Source organism: Scyliorhinus canicula, chromosome 11 (assembly GCF_902713615.1).
Source record: "Scyliorhinus canicula chromosome 11, sScyCan1.1, whole genome shotgun sequence".
NCBI classification, from domain to species: domain Eukaryota; kingdom Metazoa; phylum Chordata; class Chondrichthyes; order Carcharhiniformes; family Scyliorhinidae; genus Scyliorhinus; species Scyliorhinus canicula.
In genome coordinates this window covers 23,558,233-23,582,430 of record NC_052156.1, presented here as the reverse complement: position 1 = coordinate 23,582,430, position 24,198 = coordinate 23,558,233, and the positions used below count along the sequence as shown (strand labels likewise).

The 24,198-nt window shown below is 46.8% G+C and overlaps 1 protein-coding gene across 2 annotated transcripts in view; it reads right to left on the bottom strand.

Moving 5' to 3' along the window:
• Positions 1-10,333: 10,333 nt before the first annotated feature.
• Positions 10,334-24,198, bottom strand: part of LOC119973926 (5'-nucleotidase domain-containing protein 2-like) — a 142,251-nt gene continuing 128,386 nt past the window's right edge. The window contains exons 12-14 of one of the 2 annotated variants that reach the window (XM_038812579.1): positions 15,035-15,175; positions 13,845-13,909; positions 10,334-10,867 (exon numbers count right to left, since the gene is read on the bottom strand). In XM_038812579.1, the coding sequence (XP_038668507.1) occupies positions 10,606-10,867; positions 13,845-13,909; positions 15,035-15,175 (468 nt within the window). In that variant the 3' untranslated portion in view covers positions 10,334-10,605. The remainder of the gene's footprint in view (positions 10,868-13,844; positions 13,910-15,034; positions 15,176-24,198) is intronic. The other variant, XM_038812580.1, reaches the window with a different exon arrangement.

The following is a 24,198-nucleotide window of genomic DNA, read 5'->3' as shown; positions in this document are numbered from 1 at the left end:
TTGAAAAATAAATTGCTTCCTAAATGGTAGTCACCTCTATTCACTGCTGTCAGTAAAAATCATTTTATGTCCACAGTAGTTTGTGAGTCTGATTGATCGATGAAATCTGCTCTTTGTCCTTCTGCAATACATAAAACTAGAAACAGCATTGATTTTAAAATGGGATGTTGTGGGGGGGGGGGGGGGGGGGGGGGGGGGGTAGGGTGGAACTCCACTGCATTGATGCATGGAATACACCATTAAATGCATGATCTTTATGAGACCCATGTGATGAATTCACGATTGTTGCTGAAGCTATTTTATGTTAACTAGAAACGAGGGAAAAGGGTGAAGGGTGACTCTCAAAAAGCAGTAGAAACTGGAACTTAATGTCAGAATGTGAATGTATGGACAACTTGAAAGAGCTGATGTGCAGATTGATGCAATTTGCATGGACAAATTCCACACATTTAAACTACAAATAAACTAGAAAAACTTCATGTAAAGGTGAAGGTCAAAGATAATCTATAATAGCACAGTAGTGATGATAAATCTTCAAAACAGATTACTACGTAGAACTTCCTCTGTAGATTAGCAGCTTTAACAGAAGGTAATTAGGGCACATGTCTCATTTCAAATGTCGCAGTTTATCATTCAATATAAACGACAAAAAAAATTAAATGGGCCCTTTCTACCTAGAGTCTAAAACGTTCAAGTAGTTTACAGCATCTGCATTATTTAGCTTTTCTAAGAAATTTACAGACCTTGAGTTGACCTGAAAATTTAACAAGCAGCTATATTAACCTGGATGGCAACAGGAAGTGCTTGAAAAGGAACAGGCTATGTGTTCAGCCAAATACCAGAATTAACTTCACATTCCAGGGCAACAGCCACTGTAGATCCACTAGTAACAGTAAAAAGATCACAAACACTCCGATTCTGTACCTAATGGAAGTAAAACTGGATAAAATGACCTGTCATTTTAGATCAGTTGCAGCACCCTTCTAACTTCCTCCAGCCTTTTTATTAAATCCCAGTACACATTCGTTGCTCTGCCAACTCGAGCCTGCTGTCCATTCACCCCATAACTCGGCCTACCCTTTCCTACAACACCAGAGGCACAGCCTCCATTCATCTCATCTCTCCAAAACCTTTCTAATCCCATCTATCCAGCTGCAACTTTCCCATCTCTCCAAAACCTTCTGGATCCCATCTATCCAGCTGCAACTTTCCCATCTCTCCAAAACCTTCCTAATCCCATCTATCCAGCTGCAACTTTCCCATCTCTCCAAAACCTTCTGGATCCCATCTATCCAGCTGCAACTTTCCCATCTCTCCAAAACCTTCCTAATCCCATCTATCCAGCTGCAACTTTCCCATCTCTCCACAACCTTCCTAATCCCATCTATCCAGCTGCAATTTTCCCATCTCTCCAAAACCTTCCTATTCCCATCTATCCAGCTGCAACTTTCCCATCTCTCCAAAACATTCCTATTCCCATCTATCCAGCTGCAACTTTCTCATCTCTCTAAAACCTTCCTAACCCCATTTATCCAGCTGCAACTTTTCCAAAAAGCTTTCATTTTTGACTGTCCCTTCAACCAACCTATCCACCTCCCACTTCCCGATCAGATGAAGTGCTTTGGGTTTCTACACTACATTTTTAAAATGCTGTAACGGTGTGAGTCCTTTATGATTAAATATCAGTACAGGTACCACAAGTGGCAGCACGGTATCACAAGTGGATAGCACTGGGGCTTCACAGCACCAGGGTCCCTTGTTCAATTCCCTGCTGGGTTATCGTCTGTGCGAAGTCTGCACATTCTCCCCATGTCCGGGTGCTCCGGTTTCCTCCCACAGTCCAAAGATGTGCAGGTTAGGTGGATTGGCTATGCTAAATTGCCCATCGGAGGGGTTGTTGGGTTACGGGGATAGGATGGGCTTAAGTGGGTCGGTGCAGACTCAATGGGCCAAATGGCCTCCTTCTGCACTGTATATTCTATGTTCTATTTGTTTAATATTTTTTCCCTTAAATTCTTATCAATGTTACTTTTGTCACTTTTCAAAACGTATTTAAATTAGCAAAACACCATTTTCTTTGTTCCTTTCCAAGTCTTTCTTCACGACAATGCTTTTCTGGCCACTGGGCTGAGAGCACGTTCATTCTCTCCTATTCCAACCTTCCTTTCTTCCCATATTCCTGGGAAAGACATGTGTTTTGGGTGCCAAATGAACACAATTTTGACAGTGCGTATTGGTGCTCATTCCAACCACAGCCGTTGTTAGTCTGACAACTTACTGCCCTTTTGAGGAACAAAATAATTCACAATACGCCAGCAATGAAGTCCTTTTAGATGGGGAAACAGATGTGGGCAAGAATGGTCACCGGTAAGAAAGTTTTTTGCGAGCTGGAAGAGTATTACTACTCCTCCACAAAAACAAAGCTTGGTTTTTGGGGAAAGTCTCCAGGTGTCATTTGAGGACAGCTAGTTGGCCCTCTTGAAGTGGAAAACCATGTGCCATGCCTACTTCCCCTCGAAAACTGCAACTAGAGTCTTACTATGGTAATACGAAGAGAATTCCCATATTTAAATAGTATGCTTCTGCCTGTTAAATAGTATGCATCCTGCCAGAAAGTTAATTCACCCTGACAAACGGACGCACAGGATCACCCGTCACATTTTCAACTGTCAGTCATCTTTTTTTTTAATGAAAAAAACAGGTGGCCAGCAAATGCAAGTCTCCCCCCACCATCTCGGTGTTGTTCCTGCCTCAGATTTTCCAGCAGCAACCGTGAATTCATAAAAATTGGATGGATACCAGAGCTTGTTCTACCAGACATCATTAACAGGAATTAATAAAGCTCGAGAGTCCATTGGGTCACCTACTGGTCTGGTCTGGGTGGAGCAAGTATTCAAAGTTGAAAGTGTGTTCTTCAGTGCTACATCTTACAAAGTCAGCATTCAACTCTCCAGCACACTGAGAAATTTCACATGAGCTGACCAGCAGATAAATCTGCAATGCCTTTAAGTTTTCAAATATTACCTATTTAAGAGTACTTCTTTTTGCTCCTTTTAATTGAATTCAGTAACAGTACAGCATGAAAATTGAGGTCCGTGACACTAGCATTGAAAATACCACTGCTCATCACCCTTATCAAACACTTGTCCTCAAAACTGAATATTATATGCAACAATCAAGCACTATGACACCATGGCATTATCTATAACGTGCGTTTTTGCTAGAACAGTTTGTTTTTCCAGTTGTACTATCACTAGCAATTGGTTGCACTGCATCATGCAATTCCAAATTGTACCAGTTAACAAGCAAACATATATTAAAGTGACAAAAGACCCAAATCCTGATCACATTTACTTGTTTTTAAATAAAGGGCATCGACAGAAACCTAATTAGAAAGGGATAAATGTTTACATCATTTCAGGTATTATCACTGACCTTACTATACTAATCAGTCATATGTGTGCGTGTATAACTAAAATGGTGACGAATGTTGAGCACATTCAGACCATACTGTCATAATATACACACACAAGTATATGATGGTGCACAGACAGACATTGATTAACACACAGGATGACCAATGAACACACAGAACACAGCAGCCAATCACCAGACAGGACACGGCCACTATAAAGCCAGAGGGCACTAGTTTTCCCGCTCTCTTGGGATGCAGCCTCTGAGACAGTCAGAGCCTGTGAGCAACAACTAGAACATCCACCATGTGGTAGTAAGATAGTCTGGTTAGCCTCAGGTCTCCAGTCAAGTCAGCATAGTGTCAACCCACAGTTAAAGTATGTTTAATAGTTAAGAGTTCAATAAAATAGAGTTGCATTTCTTCAAGTGTTGGAAGCCTGTCTCTCTCTATAGTAAATGCAGTCCTCGCAAACACAGCATACCCAACACATCACATCAGACAAGGGAAACTAGAAACCCTTGCTCAGTGGCAGAGAAAGAAGCATCAGATGAACATGCAGCGGAGCCAGGAACAGGCCCCAAGTCTCAGTCGGTTAGATGGTGATTAGTGTATTTAGTATTCAACAGCAATAACTAAAATGTATTAAGAATATACAAAGCACTGATATAGGACTCCAGTTTATGTAATTTATCATCCATGGTTTTAACCTAATGTCTTGTAAACTCTGTGTCATAATATTTACCAGTATATCATGGTGCAGACACACACAGGGACCAATCAACATGTACAAACACCGCAGCCAATCACCAGTTAGAATACACACACTATAAAGGCAGAGGGCACCACGGTTCCCGCTCATTCTGGATGCTGCCTCTGAGTGTAACACCAACTCATCCAGCCCAGCACAGACTTACAACACGTGCTGAGAGAATCAACTGGTTCGGACAAGGCTTAGGTCGCTAGTTTAAGTTAGCATCATTTAGACCCACAGTCATCGTGTGTTAGTTAGTTAGAAGTAGTTAATAAAATTAAATTGAACCTTCATGTGTTAGAAGTGTCTGTTCATCTCTCAAGTCTACACTAGCCAACACTTCACTCTGTTCACTGAATTTTTATTTAATGGAGGTGAATCTATTTATATCTTGGGCGGGATTCTCTAACCCCTCCCCGCCGATACCAGCTGCCGAATTCTCTGGCGCAGGGGTTTTGGCAGGGACGGGAGTAGCACCGTGCCTGTTCGGGGTTGTGGCAGCGGCCCCCCCAGCAAATCTCCGGCCCGCAATGGGCCGAGTGGCCGCCTGTTTTTGGCCGGTCCTGCCGGCGTAAATCAAACAAGGTCCATACCGGCAGGACCTGGCTCTGCGGGCGGCCTGCAGAGTCCTTGGGGCGGCACAGGGGGGGGGGGATCTGGCCCCGGGGGAGGGTGCCCCCACGGTGGCCTGGCCCGCAATCGGGGCCCACCGATCCGCGTACGGGCCTGTTCCGTGTGGGCACTCTATCCCTCCGCGCCGGCTGCTGTCAACCTCCGCCATGGCCGGTGCGGAGAAGAACCCCCTGCGCATGCGCTGGGATGACGCCAGCGCACGCTGGCGCTCCTGCGCATGCGCCAACGCTTCGTCGCCATTTGGCACCGTGCCAAGCCCTTGTGCGCCAGCTGGCACGGCAGCAACCCCGCCGCCGCTGGCCTGGCCCCTGAAGGTGCGGTTCACGCCACTCCTCGGCACCGGTAGGGCCCGCCCCACTGGGTAGGGGAGAATCCCGCCCGTGATCTGGGAATACACTCGGGAATACAAGTTAGTTAGAATATTGGGTGAACACAATTGAGTTTCAAAGGATCAGTTTTTCATAGTAATAAAATAATATCACAGTTCAATCTGTACGTCATCTAAAATTTACTGATAAGAACAATGTCTGATAATTGGCAGCCAATAGAAGTTACAATATTTCCAGTTTGAATGTGAACTTCCCGAGTACACATCTTCAGTCTGGATGTGCCTAACATTCTCCGCCAGTTCTCGGATACAAGTTCTGTGCAATTCATAAAAATTTTTGCCGTAAGGTGGGGAACTTTGCATGCCAGGTATTAATTTTTTGTCGCCATTTTCTGAACTGTGGGGATATTCAATTTAGTTAGCAAATTAGATTGTTGTAAAAAAAAAATATTCCTTTTAAAGCAGTGATTTGATCCTTGGCATTTCTTCATACCTCCATATTGTTGAGTAGGTAAATGCATTGTACAATACGGAGGCCCACTTTCCATCACTAGCCATGCAGAGAAAGCTGGGGGGGGAAACGCGGGGGGGGGGGGGGGGGGGGATGGCGTGAGAAGAGCTGTGTTGGGCCATAATATATTTTGACTATAGCCGAGAAAAAACATTTCAAAAGATTGGCCAAGAACAATGTCCAACAATCCTTCACTGCATGCATATGGGTCTAGATAAGACTAGGATGGGTAACTGTGGAATCTCCCTACTGTTTATCGTCACTATCCAGGTTTATATGGACAAAGTAAGATGACCACAATTGTGTCAATGTCCAGTCCCATTCACAAGCCAAGACCTCCAGGGGTGTAGACATTACAAGGAAAAGTAAAAGGAAAAAAGTCATCCCAGGTGGCAAAAAAAAGCATGCATTTATCTAGCACTTTTTACAAAATCTGGAACACACCAAGCATTTTCCAGCCAATGTTTCTGAAGTGTAGTCACTTTTGTAATGTAGGAAACAGAACAGCCAATTTACACACAGCAAACTCCCACAATATCAATGCGATAATGACCACAGAAGTAGTTTTATTAATGTCAGTTCAAAGATAAATATCGGTTAGGGCTGTGAATAAACTTCTCTGCTCTTCTCCAAATTAGCGCTTAAGGAACTGTTATGTTGACACGAGAGATCTCAGTTTAACGTCTCTTTCAAAACAGATTTCTGATAGTGCAGCACTCCCCACAGTGCTGTGCTGGGCGGCACGGTAGCACAGCAATTAGCACTAGGTTCAGGTCCCTGGTGCTTTGAAGCGACAGTACTAACCACTGTGCTATCATGCTGCCCCGGGCAGCAGCAGCAGGCTCTCCCGGGATGAAGAACTCTGGGGGTAAATGTCCTGGTCCCCTTGAGAACTGCCAATGAATCAGACTGACAACAGTCTGCGGTCTACTCTACATTGGAGAGACTAAACGCAGACTGCGTGACCGCTTTGCATTACACCTCCGGTCCATCCGTAAGAAGGACCAATAAATTCCTGCCGCTTGCCATTTCAATTAACCATCCTGCTCTCACGTCCACATGTCCGTCCTTGGCTGCTGTAATGTTCCAGTGAAGCCCACGCAAACTGGAGAAACAGAACCACATCTTCAGATTAGGCTCATTACAGCCTTCCGGATTTAACATCGAGTTCAACAAATTCAGACTGTGAATGCTCTCCTTTCCCTTCACCACAGTTTTATTTCTACCAATTATTTTCTTGTCTTCCACTGATCAATTTTTCCCTCACCATTTCTCCCCCTTCCCCCACTCCACTTGGGCCTACTGTTCCTAGTTGCGGTTTGACACACTGCTCACCTTTGTTCTGCCGTTGCACATTCCAATCTCTTTATATGCCACTATCAGCACCCATCTTAACCTTAATCCCCCGCCACTATTTACATTCCTTTTGTCTTCTGTCCTCGACATCTTTGTCAATCTCCACCCAGCGCTAGCCCCCTACCAGCCCCATCATTACAGTACAAATCTGACCTCATTCCCAGTTCTCTCTAGCTTTAACAAAGAGTCATCCAAATTTGAAACGTTAGCTCCCTTTTCTCTCCACAAATGCTGTCAGGTCTGCTGAGATTGTCCAGTATTTTCTGTTTTTATTTGAGACTGACAACTGTGTATTGCTTCACAGTGCCACTGGGAAGGCAGTGGCTGCTGCTGGTATTACACCCATCCAAGGCTCCAAGGCCGAGGATCACCATCAGACCCACGCGAGTGATGATGGTTGGGGGTGGGGGAAAGAGAGAAAGAGATCTCAGTGTCCCTAAACTTCCTAATGCCAAGGTCTCTCAATAAGGCCCCAAGTCATTTTTATCAAAGGAACCATCTAGGAGCCAGTAAGTAAACTCAAAAGGTGAAAAGAGGCATTAATTGCCCACTTAAGGGACTCCTTTGGCAGCGAGGCAGGAAGGATGCTCACAAGTCTTCCCATCCCAAACCTGATCGGGGAGAGGTGACAAAGTGGTAGTGCCCCACCCGGCATGTTCCCACCCGATTAAATGCCCCTCCGCAACCAAACACGCTTCGGGGAGGACATTAAATTCTACCCAATGAGATTACCTTGTTCAAGGTCGTGCTTTCTTCATTGGCTGTAAATTGCTCGGAGACAACATGTGGTTTTAAAAGGTGCTAAGTAAATGCAAGTCTTTTTATTCTCATCCTCGATACTCAGTTCATTGAACTTAGTGGTGGTATTAAACTTACTGAAGAGGTGCGAAAGCCTAATACTGTGTCCATGTTATTACAGTACATAAAATAACTAAATAACAAATGACTAATTATAGCTCAGAGTCTGAAGACATCCATGAACCGCTCAACAGGTGAGATTTTCCCATAATTTGACTGACTGAAAATCAGCGTGCATCGGACCCCCCTCCCGCCTCCCAACCACCCCGGTCTCGGGCATCAGTCCTCCCCAACACATGCAAGGGGAATTCCTCCCCTGGGGCTCCCCAGAGGGCCAACACCTGGCATGGCCCCTTTGGCATATAGGTTGGTACTGGCAGGTTGGCACTGCCCAGCCATTTCCCTATATCTCCCCCCTCTCGCGGCTATACTTACCTTAGCGCCCTGGCGGAAACCCTTTGATTCGTTGTTGTCTTCACGAACCCGTTGTGAACATTGTCAACGTGATGATTTTAGTGTTCTGTGAGGGGGGAATCATGTGGAGGGGAGGCCCTTTAAACATATGTAAATGTATTAAAATATATTCAAATAAAGAGGGCAGGAACATTGTTACATTACCGGTGAGGGGCAGGACAAAATCGAGAAACAAGATCGAATCGGCGAGTATCTAATTTCCCGACTCCTGCAAGATTTGGCACCCGCGTTGCCGTTCTCACTGACGGCGAACGAGGGTGCAAAATAACCCACGACATTTCCGCTCTAGGCTAATGTTTCCAATGAACCTCAAATCTGCTTAACTGTTTTTCATTCACCCCCTAACCTCATCAGTATCGGGAGAAGTATAAAAGCAAAATACTGTGGTTGTTGGAAATCTGAAATAAGAACAGAAAATGCTGGATGAAGGTCTGGCAGCATCTGTGGACGGAGAAACAGAGTTAACATATCGAGTCCACTGACCCTCCTACAGAATGGACTCAAAACATTAATGGTGTTAACTCAGCATCTCCTGTTTGTATTTCAGGAGAGGTATACATGTGTTGACCCACAGTGAGAAGAACCTGTTAGTGCACATGGAATATAATTTTTGCATACAATTTTGATGCAGTGCGAAATTTTTCTCAAGTAGCTCTATTCGAAAATTCTTCTGTGAACCCCATAATGATAATAGTATTGCTGATTGATGATTGAACATACATTTGAGATATGCAGAAGCATTTATGCCTTAGCATTTTCCTCAGGATGTAATCTTCCCGTTACATGGTAAGTCTCGGAACCTGTGGCAAGGTCAGACCAAAACATTAATGGTTACATGCAAGAGAATGCTATTCATGGGAGGAAGGGCTTTAAAAGAAAAATTAACCTTAATTTCAAGAAGAATCAAGTTCGCTGTTGATTCAAATAGTTTCAATTACCGTGCCACAGTGGGTATTAGAAATCAGAGGCTGGCAATCTGGCCCAGATCACATGGTTAAGCACATAAAAAAGCCAGTGCACATGTTTGAAGTAATAATTAGTCTATTCTGCAATCCCAAAACGATTTCAAAATGGTCATGCTTAAAACATCCTTGTATAGGATATTGTCTATAAATAAAATTACTACAGTGAATACGATTCCTCCCTTTAGCAAGTCCAACATCAAATGTATCAAAATGAATATCCACAATACAATTCGACATTTAAGTGCACCTTGCAAATGAGAAACACAAGAAGTAGGACCAGTGAGCATAAATAATGCCCATCTCTCCAGAACTTGCACTATTTTCAGTGACAGGTTTGGAGCCAATACAAGTGAACGATAAATTAAAAAGGAGAAAAATGGAGATGTAGACCGAGGAGCTGAAGCAAAAGTGGGAGGAGAGATAGAGGAGGGCCTTTGGGCGGACGCTTTGGGTAGGGTCAATGCGACCACAATATGTGCCAGGCTCAGCCTGATCCAATTTAAGGTAGTTCACCGGACTCACATGACAGTGGCCCAGATGAGCAGATTCTTTGGGGTGGAGGATAGGTGTGCGAAGTGCGCGGCGGGGGGGGGGGGGGGGGGGGGGGGGGGCAGCGAACCATGCCCACATGTTCTGGGCATGTCCAAAACTGAGGGGGTTTTGGCAGGGGTTTGCCGACTCCATGTCCACGGTACTAAATACGAGGGTGGCAATGAGTGGCGGTTTTTGGGGTGTCGCAGGATCTGGAAATCCAGGAGGAGAAAGAGGTGGACGTTCTGGCCTTTGCTTCCCTGGTAGCCCGGAGGCACATATTACTAGCATGGAGGGACTCAAAGCCCCCGAAATCGGAGTCCTGTCTTTCGGACATGGTTGGCTTCCTCTGCCTGGAGAAAATTCAGTTCGCCATAATAGGGTCTCTGTTAGGGTTCCTCGCAGAGAATTAATCGTCAGCAGAAGGGGGGGGACGGGGACGGGAGGGAGTTAGGTTAACGTACATTAGGGGGGGTAGGACCTGTGGGAGAGGGAGGCGGTTTTGCACTATGTTAATATTTTCCTTGTTATGTACATTGTTGATTTTGTTGCTGTTACAATGCCAAAGAAATACCTCAATAAAATGTTTATTAAAAAAAAGGAGATAAACCACAGCAGGTACTGTCATCAACTGGAAAGTACTATGGTGTAAAAGAGCCTAGTTCAGGAAGAGTTAGCAACAATAGTCACTATTATTTCACCATTACCATTTCCCAATACTCAATTCGCACCTTTTCAAATAAGAAGAGAGCACTTTGGTTACACCTGTGGGATAACCTTTCTCTCAGTGTGGAGATGAAATGCACCATTTAAACAAAATCTGCAGCTGAGCCCTGATTGAGTTTATCGCATGTGCACCATCTCTTCTAGGAAAGGAGTCTTCATGCAACCTGTGCAAAGCTGGTCCATCCAGAGTGGGGCTTCGTGCTGCAAAGGTGTCCGCCTGGGATAGAAGGTGTAGGTCGTGTCATAGTTCAGCAGGCAGCTGATGGACGACATATAGATGTCAGAGAACCTGCACAGCCTTCGTGAAAAATAAGTTGGGTTGTGATAGGTCCTGAAGATGCTCCCAAACTGGGGGTTGAATAAGTTCTTTGTCAGAGACCTAAAATAAGATTTAAGAGAAAAAAACGTTATTATAATAATCTTTATTAGTGTCACAAGTAGACTTACATAAACACTGCAATGAAGTTACTGTGAAAATCCCCTAGTGCCAGACTCCAGCGCCTGTTCGGGTACATTTTTAAAAACATTTAGAGTACCCAATTCATTTTTTCCAATTAAGGGGCAATTTACTGTGGACAATCCACCTAGCTTGCACATTTTTGAGTTGTGGGGGCGAAACCCACACAAACACGGGGAGAATGTGCAAACTCCACACGGACAGTGACCCAGAGTCGGGATCAAACCTGGGACCTCAGCGCCATGAGGCCGCAGTGCTAACCCACTGCGCCACCGTGCTGCTCTGTGTTCGGGTACATTGAAGGAGAATTCGGAATGTATAATTCATCGACCAACCACATCTTTTGTGACTTGTGGGAGAAAACCGGAGCAGCCGGAGGAATGCCACGCAGAGACTGCACAGAGGTCCCGGGTTTGATTCCAGTCCCCAGTCACTGTCCGTGTGGAGTTTGCACATTCTCACCGTGTCTCACCCCCACAACCCAAAGATGTGCACGGAGGTGGATTGGCCACACTAAATTGCCCCTTAATTAGATTTTTTTTTTGAAAGCTTTACTATCTGCATGCAATGCCACAGGAGATCAAATAAAAGTAAAACTGTGAAGTCTGAAAGTCCATTTTTGAACCACTTAAAAACATTATTGATACACATGGAGGAATATAGGAACTAGAGTGGGCCATTCAGTCCATCAAGCCTGTTCCTCCATTCAATGGCTCATCTTCAACCTAAATCCATCCACCCAGCAAGGCTCAAAATTCCTTAACGGTCATAAATACAAAAATAAAATGTTGAAAACACTTCACAGTAATAGGGACAAACCGAGTTAACCTGCGTGATTTAACGGAAGGTTCTCTAGGTGTGATTTCAGGCGGGTTTGGCTGGGAGTTTCTCCCTGGCTCTGTCGTCGAGTTCCCCATCGCTATCTAACCACACTTGGTCATTTTTGGAGGGCCCTGGGGAGTTTCTCTCCAGACTAGCCCACACTGGGGAGCTGGATTTGCTGGCCAGTCTGGCTCCTCAGAGACCGGGCCACCATTTGAAAGGGTTCCCTGATCTCTAGGTAAACTTGAGAGTCCCCCACACCCCCACCCAGAGGTAATGTCAACCCCACTATGTGGTCGCTGAGGATGCCCCCTTTTCAGGCAGTCCCAAGCACCCTTATGGGGCCCCCCCTCCTTTCAGGATCCCCATGTTTTATTCCCCCCCCCCCCCCCCCGCCCCACAAACATTCCGGAGGCCCTTTCATGCCCACCTTTCACCCACTCCCAACCTTCATACGCACCCCCATCCTTTCCTGTGCATGGCCCTCCTCAGGCCCTGACCCCTGGCAGTGTCACCTTGGCATCTGGGCACCTTAGCAATGCTCCTGCCAACCTGGCAGTGCTCCTTCCAGTGCAATCTGGGCACCTTGGAAGTGCCAAGGTGGCAGAGGGAGAGCCAGGATGTCAGCCTGCCCTGGACCTGACCACCCGGAGGCCTCCAATGGCCTGTGACCCCCCCCCCCCAAGGTGCCATTTCACCTGATCCATGTTTGCAGGGACCACTGCTAAACGGCGCCCAGCTGGGTTCTCCTTGGGGAGGCTGATAGATGCTGGGAGCCGGTTAGATCTGTTGGCAGCATGGGTAAGTGGGTTCTTAAACCCATTTAACCATGCGAGACTGTGCTCTTAAACCCACTTAATTATGCAAGACTAAGTCCCGCCCATTGTGGGCAGGACCCAGTTCGTGACATCTCATGAGATCTGGTTAGATCTTGCGAGGCTTTCCGGGATCCCGGGGGAGGCCTCTCCCGGCATTTATTGGCCACATCCCGCTCAGATCTGGTGGGATGCAGTCGGTAGATCGCACCCAATGTTTGAGGCCAATTAATTTTTGTCAGAACTGGAAAAATTTGGAGATCCCTACAGTGCAGAAGGAGGCCATTTGGCTATCAAGTCTACACTGACCCTCCGAAAGAGCATCCTATCTAGGCCCACTCCTTGCCCCATCACAATAACCCCATCTAACCTTTGGATACAAATGGGCAATTTTGCACGGTTTAACCTGCACATCTGTGGACTGTGGGAGAAAACCGGAGCACCCGGAGGAAACCCGCGCAGTCATGGGAAGAACGTGCAAACTCCACACAGACAGTCACCCAAAGTCGGAATCAAACCTGGCTCCCTGGCGCTGTGCAGCAGCAGTGCTAACAATTGTGCCATTGTGCCACCCAGGTTTGAAGCAAACAGGGGTAGGAACAAAGAGGCATCAACAAACGAATGAGAGGGTCTGTAACGGGGTGTAAATCAGAAGAGTCAACGGCAAAAGGGTTGCTGGCGTTAGGAAATGGTAGGGGAACAGGAAAAGAAATGTATACCCTGCCATAATCTGCTGAGAATTTCCAGCATTCAGTGTTTGGTTCAGATTTCAAGCATCTGCATTATTTCACTTTCTGATTAGGATGGCTCCAAAATAACTTTAATGTTGGAAGCAAAGTCACTGCCAACATCTGGCGTTGGCAAAGAAAGGGATTGTGATCTGAAATTGAAGATTGCCAGCATCTCAGCATTTTGTATTTGTATTAACCCTTGACCAATCTCAGATGTAACAGGACACACATGTCGATGTACCAACAGCAGCCGCCCACAATTGGCAGTTTCTTGTTCCATTGCACTGACTTACACTTGTTCTGAATCTTTGGTTATTCTCATCTACAGCTTTGTTAGCACTTCACTGAAGAAGCTTTTCCCTTCAACATATCCTCTTTCAGACGAGACCACAAAAGTACAGGGTAGCTCAGTTTGAGGAGTTCATAACAGTTGCCTCTGTCATTTAATGCACTATTTATACTTGTAGAGTTATGATTTTCCTTTTGCCTTGTGCAAAACACTAATTATAGCAAAAAATATATAGTCTTTACATTAATTCTTGTCTCTCCTTTATCCATTCATCGAGCACTTGCTTGGACTCAGCATCCCGGTATACCTATGGATACAATATATTGTCATGTGGTACAGAAATATATGTCAAATCGTTTTATGATATAATTTTGAGACTTTGAAATTTACTGTTCAATAAGCATTTTAGTCACGTTCTGATTGAATAGCAATTTACATCACCATGCCAACATTGATCAAAACAGTGAAAATGCATTCAATTGGGAAGGCAGTCAACAATTTATATTGCATTGGAATAGAGTCTCCAAACATTGAAAGATCCAATTAATTAAATTAAACAAAAGAAATATGTGAAAGAGGATATTTAGTGCCAAAGAAGCATTGAATTAGTTAATGACTATACATAAGGTTGCAGATTGTTAGCATTTGGCAGTGTGTTGAAGTTTGGAACACAAGTTAACGTAACACTAGTGGGACCATCCAAAGTTAGCAATTCTGGACAATTGTTGCATAAACCCTTTCCTGGGAACTTCTGAGGGCAATTCCCCAGCACATCTTAGGATATCTCCCAAATAAGGGAAGGCAGTGGCGGAGTGCTATTGTGGCTGGACTAGTAATCCAGAGGCCCAGAGTAATGCTCTAGGGACCTGGGTGGGTTCGAATCCCACCAGGACAGATGGCGGAATTTTAAATCAATAAAAAAAGCTGGAATTAAACGTGTAATGATGAACATAAAACCATTTTCAATTGTCGTAAAAACCCATCTGGTTCACTAATGTCCTTTAGGGAAGGAAATCTGTTGTCCTTACCTGGTCTGGCCTACATGTGACTCCAGACCCACAGCAATGTGGTTGACTCTTAAATGCCCTCAGGGATGGGCAATAAATGCTGGCCCAGCCAGTGATGCCCACATCCCATGAACAAACTTTTTAAAAATCCAATGCTGGTAAGTCAGGAAGTTATGGGTCAATTGAAAATGGTACAGCTCTCCTATGTTCATGATATTTTCCATTGAAAGGGGTCAGGAGAATGACAGTCATTCAATTCATCATTATCAACAATGGGAATTTCACAATTAAAAAGGTGGGTGTAAAAGGTGAAAACTTGAACATTACTCTGCAGCGAATTAAATTACTTCTCAAAATGTGATGAGCTTGCAGATCAGCAAGATTCGTTAAACCAGGTTGCACATTATGGATAGTAATGCCATTACCTGCAGTCTCTCCAGAAGCCCTGTTAGGACCTGAAGCCAGGTCAGCCCATGTGTAAACTGCTCAGTGTTAATGATGCTGATTTCTGCATCCAGTTCAGGTACTATTGCTCCTGTCCTCCATCCATGTCGAAGCATTAGATCCTATTGATTACAAAAGATAAATGCTGAATAAACCTCTGCAATTTGGTGATGGGTGAAACAGTTAGTGTCATTTTACCAATGTGCATAAATCTCAATTACATCATTCGAAGGGGGTTAGATTATGACTGATTGGTTGCACATCTCCCTGGACCCGTAAGACCCTCAATGAGATAACAATCCGACAGAAGCTGTCCCTCACCATTGGACCAATGATTCAGTCTGATTGGGCTTTTGGAAAACAAGTCAAATGAGCCCTGCCTATCCTGATCAGTCAATGAATGCAGTTTCAGGCGTGGGACTATGCTAAACAGACTCAAACTATTACAGCTTCAATTCTTGGTCTATATTGGATTGGTGGTCTCAGCTGCAAAAGCAGTAGCAATGGCTAACTTGGTCACATAACCTCTGGACTAGATATGGGAGGAGAGGGATGAGTAAGGAAGAACAAAATCAGCCAGTATTCCTGATCATAATTTTTTTTATTCGTTGCCCCAACGTCTCCGGAAGGGAACCCCATGCCAGTGAATCATTTAGCATCCCCAGCACCAGTGGGGCCAACTGATTCACGAATGTATAAAATTCTACGGATAACCCATCTCGCCCCGTTACCTTCCCAGCCTGCATCTTCCCTAATGCCACATGCACCTTCTCCAACCCCAGCAGTGCCTCCAAACCATCCCGCAACTCCTCCTCTACCTGGGGAAACTCCAACCCCTCCAAGAAACCTCATTCAAGGAAAATTAGGGATGGGCAATAAATGCTGGCACAGCCAGCAACAGGGTAGAATTTTATACGTTTATGGATCAGTTGGCCCCACTGGTGCTGGGGGTGTTTAATGACTCGTGGCATGGGGTTCTCTTCCGGAGACATTGGGGCAGGCTTCTATCTCCCTCCTTCTAAAGAAGGATGAGGATCCCACAGTGTGCGGATCATATCGGCCAATTTCTCTGCTTAATGTAGATGTAAAACTTGGCGCTAAGATTGGAGCCGTGTCTTCCTTAGGTTGTAATTAAGGACCAAATGGGTTTTGCAAAGGGCAGCAAATGATCATCTAATGTGAGGTGGCTTAATGTGGTTCTTGCACCAGAGGTGGGGCCAGAACCCGAGATAATTGTGTCGTGGACGCAGAAAAGGCCTTTGATAAGGTTGAATGGGGATACTTGTTTACGGTTCTGGGAAAGATGGGTTCGGGCCTGGGGTTGTGTTGTGGGTGCAGCTCCTGTGCGCGACACCGTCGGCTAGTGTGCAAACTAACACCATGAGTTTGGGGCAATTAAGGTTGTATAGAGGGACAAGGCAAGGTTGTTCTATGTCTCCATTGTTGTTCGCATTGGCGATTGCAGTGTCTGCTTTCTACGTAGGAACAATTTGGAAACAGTGAGAATTCAACGTTCTAAATCCTGGATGAATGAAGTTTTGGGGACGCCAACCGCGATTACATGTACAACTACATTTGCACGGGTAAAGGAATTTTCAATAGAGGAGGTTGACTGTGCGGACAAATGCAATCATTATCTATTGGGGTAGAGCAATTGGAGGTGTGAAAATAATATCATCGGCATCATGACATTCCTCAATACACACTCCTGGAACCTCAACTGATTTGGAATATAAAAATTTATAACAATGTCCTCTTAGGCAGTTTGTTTCTTGATATAGTTTACTTTCCAGACTTCCAGTGGTGACCATGGAGGATTAGGTCGCACATTTGATAGCTCCCGCCTGTGACAGACTTTTGGACCTTTTTCCCCCGTTATTTTCCAGGTTTATTGGATAAAATCGGTGAAGAGTGAGACAGTGAGGAGAAATCCCCCTCCAGTGTATGGAGAATTGGACCAGAAGTGGCTGTGTGAGAAGACAAAGTCCTATAAAAAAGACGCGACCAGAGCCGGTAACGCGGGAAAGCATGGCGGAGAGCAAGGGCCGCGGGGAGACGGCACAGTGGTCGATGGAGTAGCTGGTGAAGTTTTTCGAAGATTACTTCGCCAAGCTGAAGGAGGACACGCTGGACCCCATTAAGGCTTCGACTGATCAAGTTGTGCAGAATCAAGAGACCCACGGAAGAGCGATCCAGGAGGTGGAGAAAAACGAGCACGAGGAATACCTAACCGTGCTGGAGACCAAGGTGGGGATGATGAACGACCGCCAGAGAAGAATGCAGGAGAAGCTGGAGGACCTGGAGAACAGGTCCAGGAGGCAGAATCTTAGAATTGTCGGCCTCCCTGAAGGCAGTGAGGGATCGGATGCGAGGGCCTATTTGACGGACATGCTGGAGAAGTTGATGGGGGGCTGAGGCATTCTCTCGGCCCCTGGAAATGGATTGAACGTGCAGAGCCCTCGCAAAGAAGCCCCGAGCGAACAAGCCACCGAGGGCGATGGTGGTACGCTTTCACCGATTCCTGGACAAGGAACACGTTCTGTGGTGGGCCAAGAAGGAACGGAGCAGCAAGTGGGAGAATTGTGAGCTGCGCATATATCAGGACCTGGGCGCGGATTTGGCCAAGAGGCACGCTGGGTTTAATTGGGCAAAAATGGCCCTCTTTAAGGGGGTAAAGTTCGGGATGTTGTACCCAGCCCGTCTGTGGGTCACACATGAGGAACGGGAATTCTACTTCGAAACACCAGACGAAGTATGGACTTTTATTAAAGAGAAGAGGCTGGAGGCGAACTTAAGGACACTGAAGCCTTGGAGAGTACTGTGGCGGCGATTTGTTGTGCTGTGCTGTATAAGTATAAGTAGTGTTGTGTGTAATAAGGGGCTGTTTGTATGGCTAAAGGTAACTTTAGCTTGCAGGGAGCTGGTTAGAGGGGTGTGGTCTTTGGGGCTGGTTCTGTATTTGGGTGTTGTTTTTTTTGGCTAAAGTGGCTGTTTCTTCACTGTTTTTTCTGATGTTTGTTTACTGGGGAATGTGGTGTTCTTAATATGTTTGTTCGAGTGGGGGGAGAGGGAGAGAACAATGGGGAGACAGACTGCTTGGTTCCAGGGGTGGGCGCTATCAGGTCAGCATGGGTCAGCTGACTCACAGAAGCACAGTGGGGGATGAGCGGGTGTTAAGCTGGAGCTTGACTTGGTGTTGGGTTTCTAGTGTTGTTGCTGGTTGGAGGGGGGGGGGGAGAGGGGGGGTGAGGAGATGCTTTGCTGACAGGGGAGGAACTGTTACTAGGGGACAAATGGGAGGTCAGGAACGGTGAATGCCCAAGCGGGGGCTCAAGGAAGCGGAGAGTGCGAGCCAGAGGCAGGCCTAAAAAGGGTGATGGCTAGTCGGCAGGAGTTGGGGGGGGGGGGGGGGTGTAAGCCCCCCGACCAGGCTGATTACATGGAACGTTAAAGGGTTGAATGGGCCGGTCAAGAGGGCTCGCGTGTTTGCGCATTTGAGGGGGCTGAAGGCAGACGTGGCAATGCTACAAGAGAAGGTTACAGACCAGACGAGATTGAGAAAGGGGTGGGTTAGCCAAGTATTCCACTCAGGGCTGGACTCAAAGACCAGGGGGTAGCGTTCTTGATCAACAAATGAGTGGCATTTGAGGCAGGAAGAATCGCGTCAGACAAGGGGGGTAGGTACATAATGGTGAGTGGGAAGCTGGAGGGGGAGCGGGTGGTAATTGTGAACATATATTTTCTGAATTGGGACAATGTGGAATTTATGAGGCGGGTGTTAGGTAAGATCCCAGACTTAGAGTCACATAACCTGATTATGGGAGGAGATTTTAACACAATAATTAATCCGGAATTGGACCGGTCAAAATCCATGACGGAGAGGAGGCCGGCTGCGGCAAAGGAATTGAGGGGATTTATGGAACAGATGCGGGGAGCAGACCCAGGGAGGTTTGCTCGGCCAAGGGCGAAGGAGTTTTCTTTTTTTTCACATGTCCACAAGTTATACTCTTGCATTGACGTTTTTGTTCTGAGCAGGGCGCTAATACTAAGGATGGTGGATACGGAGTACTCGGCAATCGCAGTGTCGGATCATGCCTCACATTGGGTGGATCTATGGGTTAGTGTGGAGAGAGGGCAATGCCCGCTGTGGAGACTGAATGTGGGGTTGCTAGCGGACGAAGCAATTTGTTGGCGGGTTAACAAGTCCATCCAGAACTATCTGGAAACAAATGATACGGGGGAGGACTCTGCAGCGACGGTTTGGGAAGCTCTGAAGGCAGTGGTCAGAGGGGAATTAATCTCGATACTGGCCCACAGAAAAAAGGTGGAACGGGCTGAGAGGGATAGATTAGTGGAGGAGATACTCCAGGTGGACAGGAGATACTCGGAGGCCCCGGATGTGGGGCTCCTGAGGGAGCGGCAGAGATTGCAGGCGGAGTTTGCGCTGTTGACCATAGGTAAAGCGGTGGAACAGTTGAGGAAGGCAAGGGGGGGTGATTTATGAGTACGGGGAATAGGGAAGCAGAATGTTGGCGCTCCAGCTCAGGAAAAGAGAGGCGGCCAGGGAGATAGGTGAAGAGTAAGTAAAGAGTAGAGGCGGGAATACTGTCCTGGACCCAGCGGGGGTGAATGAGGTGTTTAAGGACTTTCATAGCAAATTGTATGAGTCGGAACCCCCGGCAGGGGTGGAGGGGATGAGGCAGTTTCTGGATCAGTTGAGGTTTCCGAGGGTAGATGAGGATCTGGTAGAAGGGCTGGGAGCCCCAATTGAGATTGAGGAAATAATCAAGGGGCTGGAGGGTATGCAGTTGGGCAAGGCCCCGGGGCCTGAAGGCTACCCAGTGGAATTCTACAAGAGGTTTTCAGAGATATTGAGCTCACTGCTGGTGAGGACATTTAACAAAGCAAGAGGGAAGGGAGTCCTCCCCCCAACAATGTTGCAGGCCTCAATTTCATTGATCCTGAAAGGGGAGAAGGATCTGGAGCAATGCGGGTCATGCAGGCCGGTTTCTCTACTGAATGTGGACGCGAAACTGCTGGCTAAGATACTGGCCACAAGGATAGAGGATTGTGTCCCGAGAGTGACAGGATTTGTTAAGGGCAGGCAACTCAAGGCCAATGTTCGAAGACTTTTGAATGTTATTATGATGCCCTCAGAAGGAGAGGAAGCAGAGGTGGTGGTAGCGATGGATGTGGAGAAGGCTTTTGATCGGATGGAGTGGAATTACCTGTGGGAGGCGCTGGGAAGGTTTGGGTTTGGTGAGGGCTTTATCGACTGGGTGTGGTTGCTCTATCAAGCACCAGTAGCGAGCGTGTGTACGAACCGGCTGAGGTTGGCATATTTTAAACTACACCGAGGGACGAGGCAAGGGTGCCCCCTCTCCCCGTTACTGCTGGTCTGGCCATAGAGCCATTGACCATGGTGTTAAGAGCCTCTGGAACTGGAAAGGGCTGGTTCGGGAGGGGGGCTGGTGGAGCACCGGGTCTCGCTGTACGCAGATGACCTGCTCTTGTACATTTCAGACCCACTGGAGGGGTTGGGGGAAGTAATGTGAATCTTGGGGGAATTTGGCAATTTTTCGGGGTATAAGTTGAACATTTGTTTTTTTTTTTTTTCTTTTTTTTTTAAATTAGGGTACCCAATTATTTTTTCCAATTAAGGGGCAATTTAGCATGGCCAATCCGCCTACCCTGCACATCTTTGGGTTGTGGGGGTGAAACCCACGCAAACACGGGAAGAATGTGCAAACTCCACACGGACAGTGACCCAGGGCCGGGATTCGAACCCGGGTCCTCAGCGCCGTAGGCAGCAATGCTAACCACTGTGCCACCGTGCTGCCCCTGGGTATAAGTGCCGCTTAGAATGGTAGGAAAGAGCTTTTGGTATCTGGGAATCCAGGTGGCCCGGGAATGGGAGACACTGCAGAAGTTAAACCTACCCTGGCTGGTAGAGCAAATGGAAAGGGACTTAAGAGATGAGACATGCTCCCACTATCACTGGTGGGGAGGATACAGACCGTGAAAATGATGGTCCTCCCCAGACTTTTGTTTGTCTTTCAGTGCCTCCCTATCTTAATATAAGAACATAAGAACTAGGAGCAGGAGTAGGCCATCTGGCCCCTCGAGCCTGCTCCGCCATTCAATTAGATCATGGCTGATCTTTTGTGGACTCAGCTCCACTTTCCGGCCCAAACACCATAACCCTTAATCCCTTTATTCTTCAAAAAACTATCTATCTTTACCTTAAAAACATGTAATGAAGGAGCCTCAACTGCTTCACTGGGCAAGGAATTCCATAGATTCACAACCCTTTGGGTGAAGAAGTTCCTCCTAAACTCAGTCCTAAATCTACTTCCCCTTATTTTGAGGCTATGCCCCCTAGTTCTGCTATCACCCGCCAGTGGAAACAACCTGCCTGCATCTATCCTATCTATTCCCTTCATAATTTTAAATGTTTCTATAAGATCCCCCCTCATCCTTCTAAATTCCAACGAGTACAGTCCCAGTCTACTCAACCTCTCCTCATAATCCAACCCCTTCAGCTCTGGGATTAACCTAGTGAATCTCCTCTGCACACCCTCCAGCGCCAGTACGTCCTTTCTCAAGTATCTTCATCCCAAAGACCTTTTTCAAGCGGGTGAATAAGATTATTTTGGGCTTTGTATGTGCGGGCAAAACCCCGCGAGTGAAGAAAATGTTGCTGGAGCGCAGTCGGGGTCAGGGTGGGTTGGCGCTGCTGAACTTCTGCAATTACTACTGGGCGGCTGATATAGCCATGATTAGGAAGTGGGTAGTGGGGGAGGGGTCGGTGTGGAAGCGGATGGAGGTAGCGTCATGTAAAGACACAAGTTTGGGAGCACTGATAACGGCACCCCTTCCGTTCTCGCCAGCCCGATACTCCACAAATCCGGTGATGGTAGCGGCTCTGAGAATCTGGGGGCAATGGAGGAGATATAAGAGAGAGTTGAGGGAACATCGGTTTGGACCCCGATTTATAATAACCATCGGGTTGTACCGGGTACGCTGGATGGTGGGTTCCAAAGATGGCAGCGGGCAGGAATTAGAAGGATGGGGATCTATTTATAGATGGGAGCTTCCCCAGCTTGAAAGCCTTGGAGGATAAATTTGAATTGCCAGCAGGGAACGGGTTTGGGTATTTGCAGGTGCGAGACTTCCTGAGAAAGCAGGTTCCGGCCTTTCCGCTGCTGCCGCCATGGGGGATACAACCCGATGGTTATTATAAATCCAGTACCTGGGTGGGAGAGGGGAAGGTATTGGATATTTACCAGTAGCTTTCGGAGGCAGAGGAAACTCCGGTGGAGGAGTTTAAGGGCATGTGGGAGGACGAGCTACGAGGGGAGATAGAGGTGGTTCTACGGGCGGACATCCTAAGCAGGGTTAATACTTCCTCATCATGTGCCAGGCTTAGCCAATTAAAGGTAGTCCACCAGGCACACATGACAGTGGCTAGGTTGAGCAAGTTTTTCAGGGTCTTGATCAGTCTGTTGAGTTGGCGGATGTGTTCCTTGGTCGGATCTGCGGGTAACTGTCTGCAGTGTTCCTGGTTGTTGAGTTGTCGGTACACTTCTTTGCAATAGTCCGTTCTGTTTAGTATGACGGTGGCACCTCCTTTGCTGGTTTGATGACGATGTTGTGGTTGGTCTTGAGAGCACAGATGGCGTTGCGTTGTGCTTGGGTGACATTCGGGGCTGTCTTGTGAATGCGACTGATGAATCTGGCATTGACGCGACTCCTTGAGCATACATGTCAAGTCTAGGGCAGCGGCCTTTCGGAGGGATCCAATTCGACTCTTTCCTCTTCGGTTGCCGCACTGCAGATCTCTTGGTCTGCTGTTCCGGTTCATTGGTAGTCTCCTTGGGTTCGCTGTCGGCCTCTTGGGGTCTGTGGAAGAATTCCCGGAGCCTCATTCGCCTGATGAATTCCTCCGTGTCTGTCACGAGGCTGATGGGGTCCATTTTGGTGGTGGTGCAGAAATTGAGCCCTCTGCTGAGGACTTCGATTTCGTCTGGTTGAAGGGTGTAGTCCGACAAGTTGACAATAGATTTCCCTGTATTGTTTTCTACTGTGGTACCAGGGGAGGCTTGGTTGCAGCTGGTGGTGATGCCGAGTTTCTCAAGCTTCCTGTTCTTGGTGTGCATATAGGTGGCATAGTAAAAGTTGTCTCATCTGTTTGGCGGTGTTCCGCAGCTGGTTTGCTGCATCCTGAGCACAAGTTGAGAATATGGCCTCTATCTTGGTTTCCAGGTTGCGTTGTCTGCTGTAGAGCTGGTGTACGAGGTGATTGAGGGTACAGGATAGGTGTGGGAGGTGAGTGGAAAGCCCAGCAAATCATGTCCACATGTTTTGGGCATGCCCGAAGCTTGAAGGGTTTTGGCAGGGCTTTGCCAAGGCAATGTCCATGGTACTAAAAACACGGGTGGTGCCAAGTCCGGAGGTAGGGATCTTTGGAATGTCGGAAGAGCCGGAAGTTCAGGGGACGAAAGAGGCTGACGTCTTGGCCTTTGCCTCCCTGGTAGCCCGGAGATGGATCTTGCTAATGTGGAGGGACTCAAAGCCCCCGAGTGTAGCGACCTGGGTTAGTGACATGGCTGGGTTTCTCAGTCTCCAGAAGATCAAGTTCGTCTTAAGAGGGTCAATGGAAATGGAAAATGGAAATCGCTTATTGTCACAAGTCGGCTTCAAATGAAGTTACTGTGAAAAGCCCCTAGTCGCCACATTCCGCCGCCTGTTCGGGGAGGCTGGTATGGTCGCGTTCACCCGGAGGTGGCAACCGTTCGTCGACTTTCTCGGGGAAAATGAAAATGCCAGCAGATGCAGTATTCCAAGGGGGGGGGGGGGGGGGGAGGCGGATTGTTGTTCTACGGTTGGGGGTGGTAATGTTTAATATACCATGTTTACGTCATTGTTATTGTTATTATTTTTTTAAAATTCAAATACCTTAATAAAATATATTTTTTTTAAATAGTTTACTTTCCAATGGACTATGGATTACAAATTGGACGATTTTAAACTCAAGGGTAAATACCAAAACCTCAGGCCTACTTGCAGCATTTTCTGTTTGAAATCAGCATTGAATACGAATGAAAAAGCAAACTTCCACTGGCAATAGGAACAGTGAGACTAC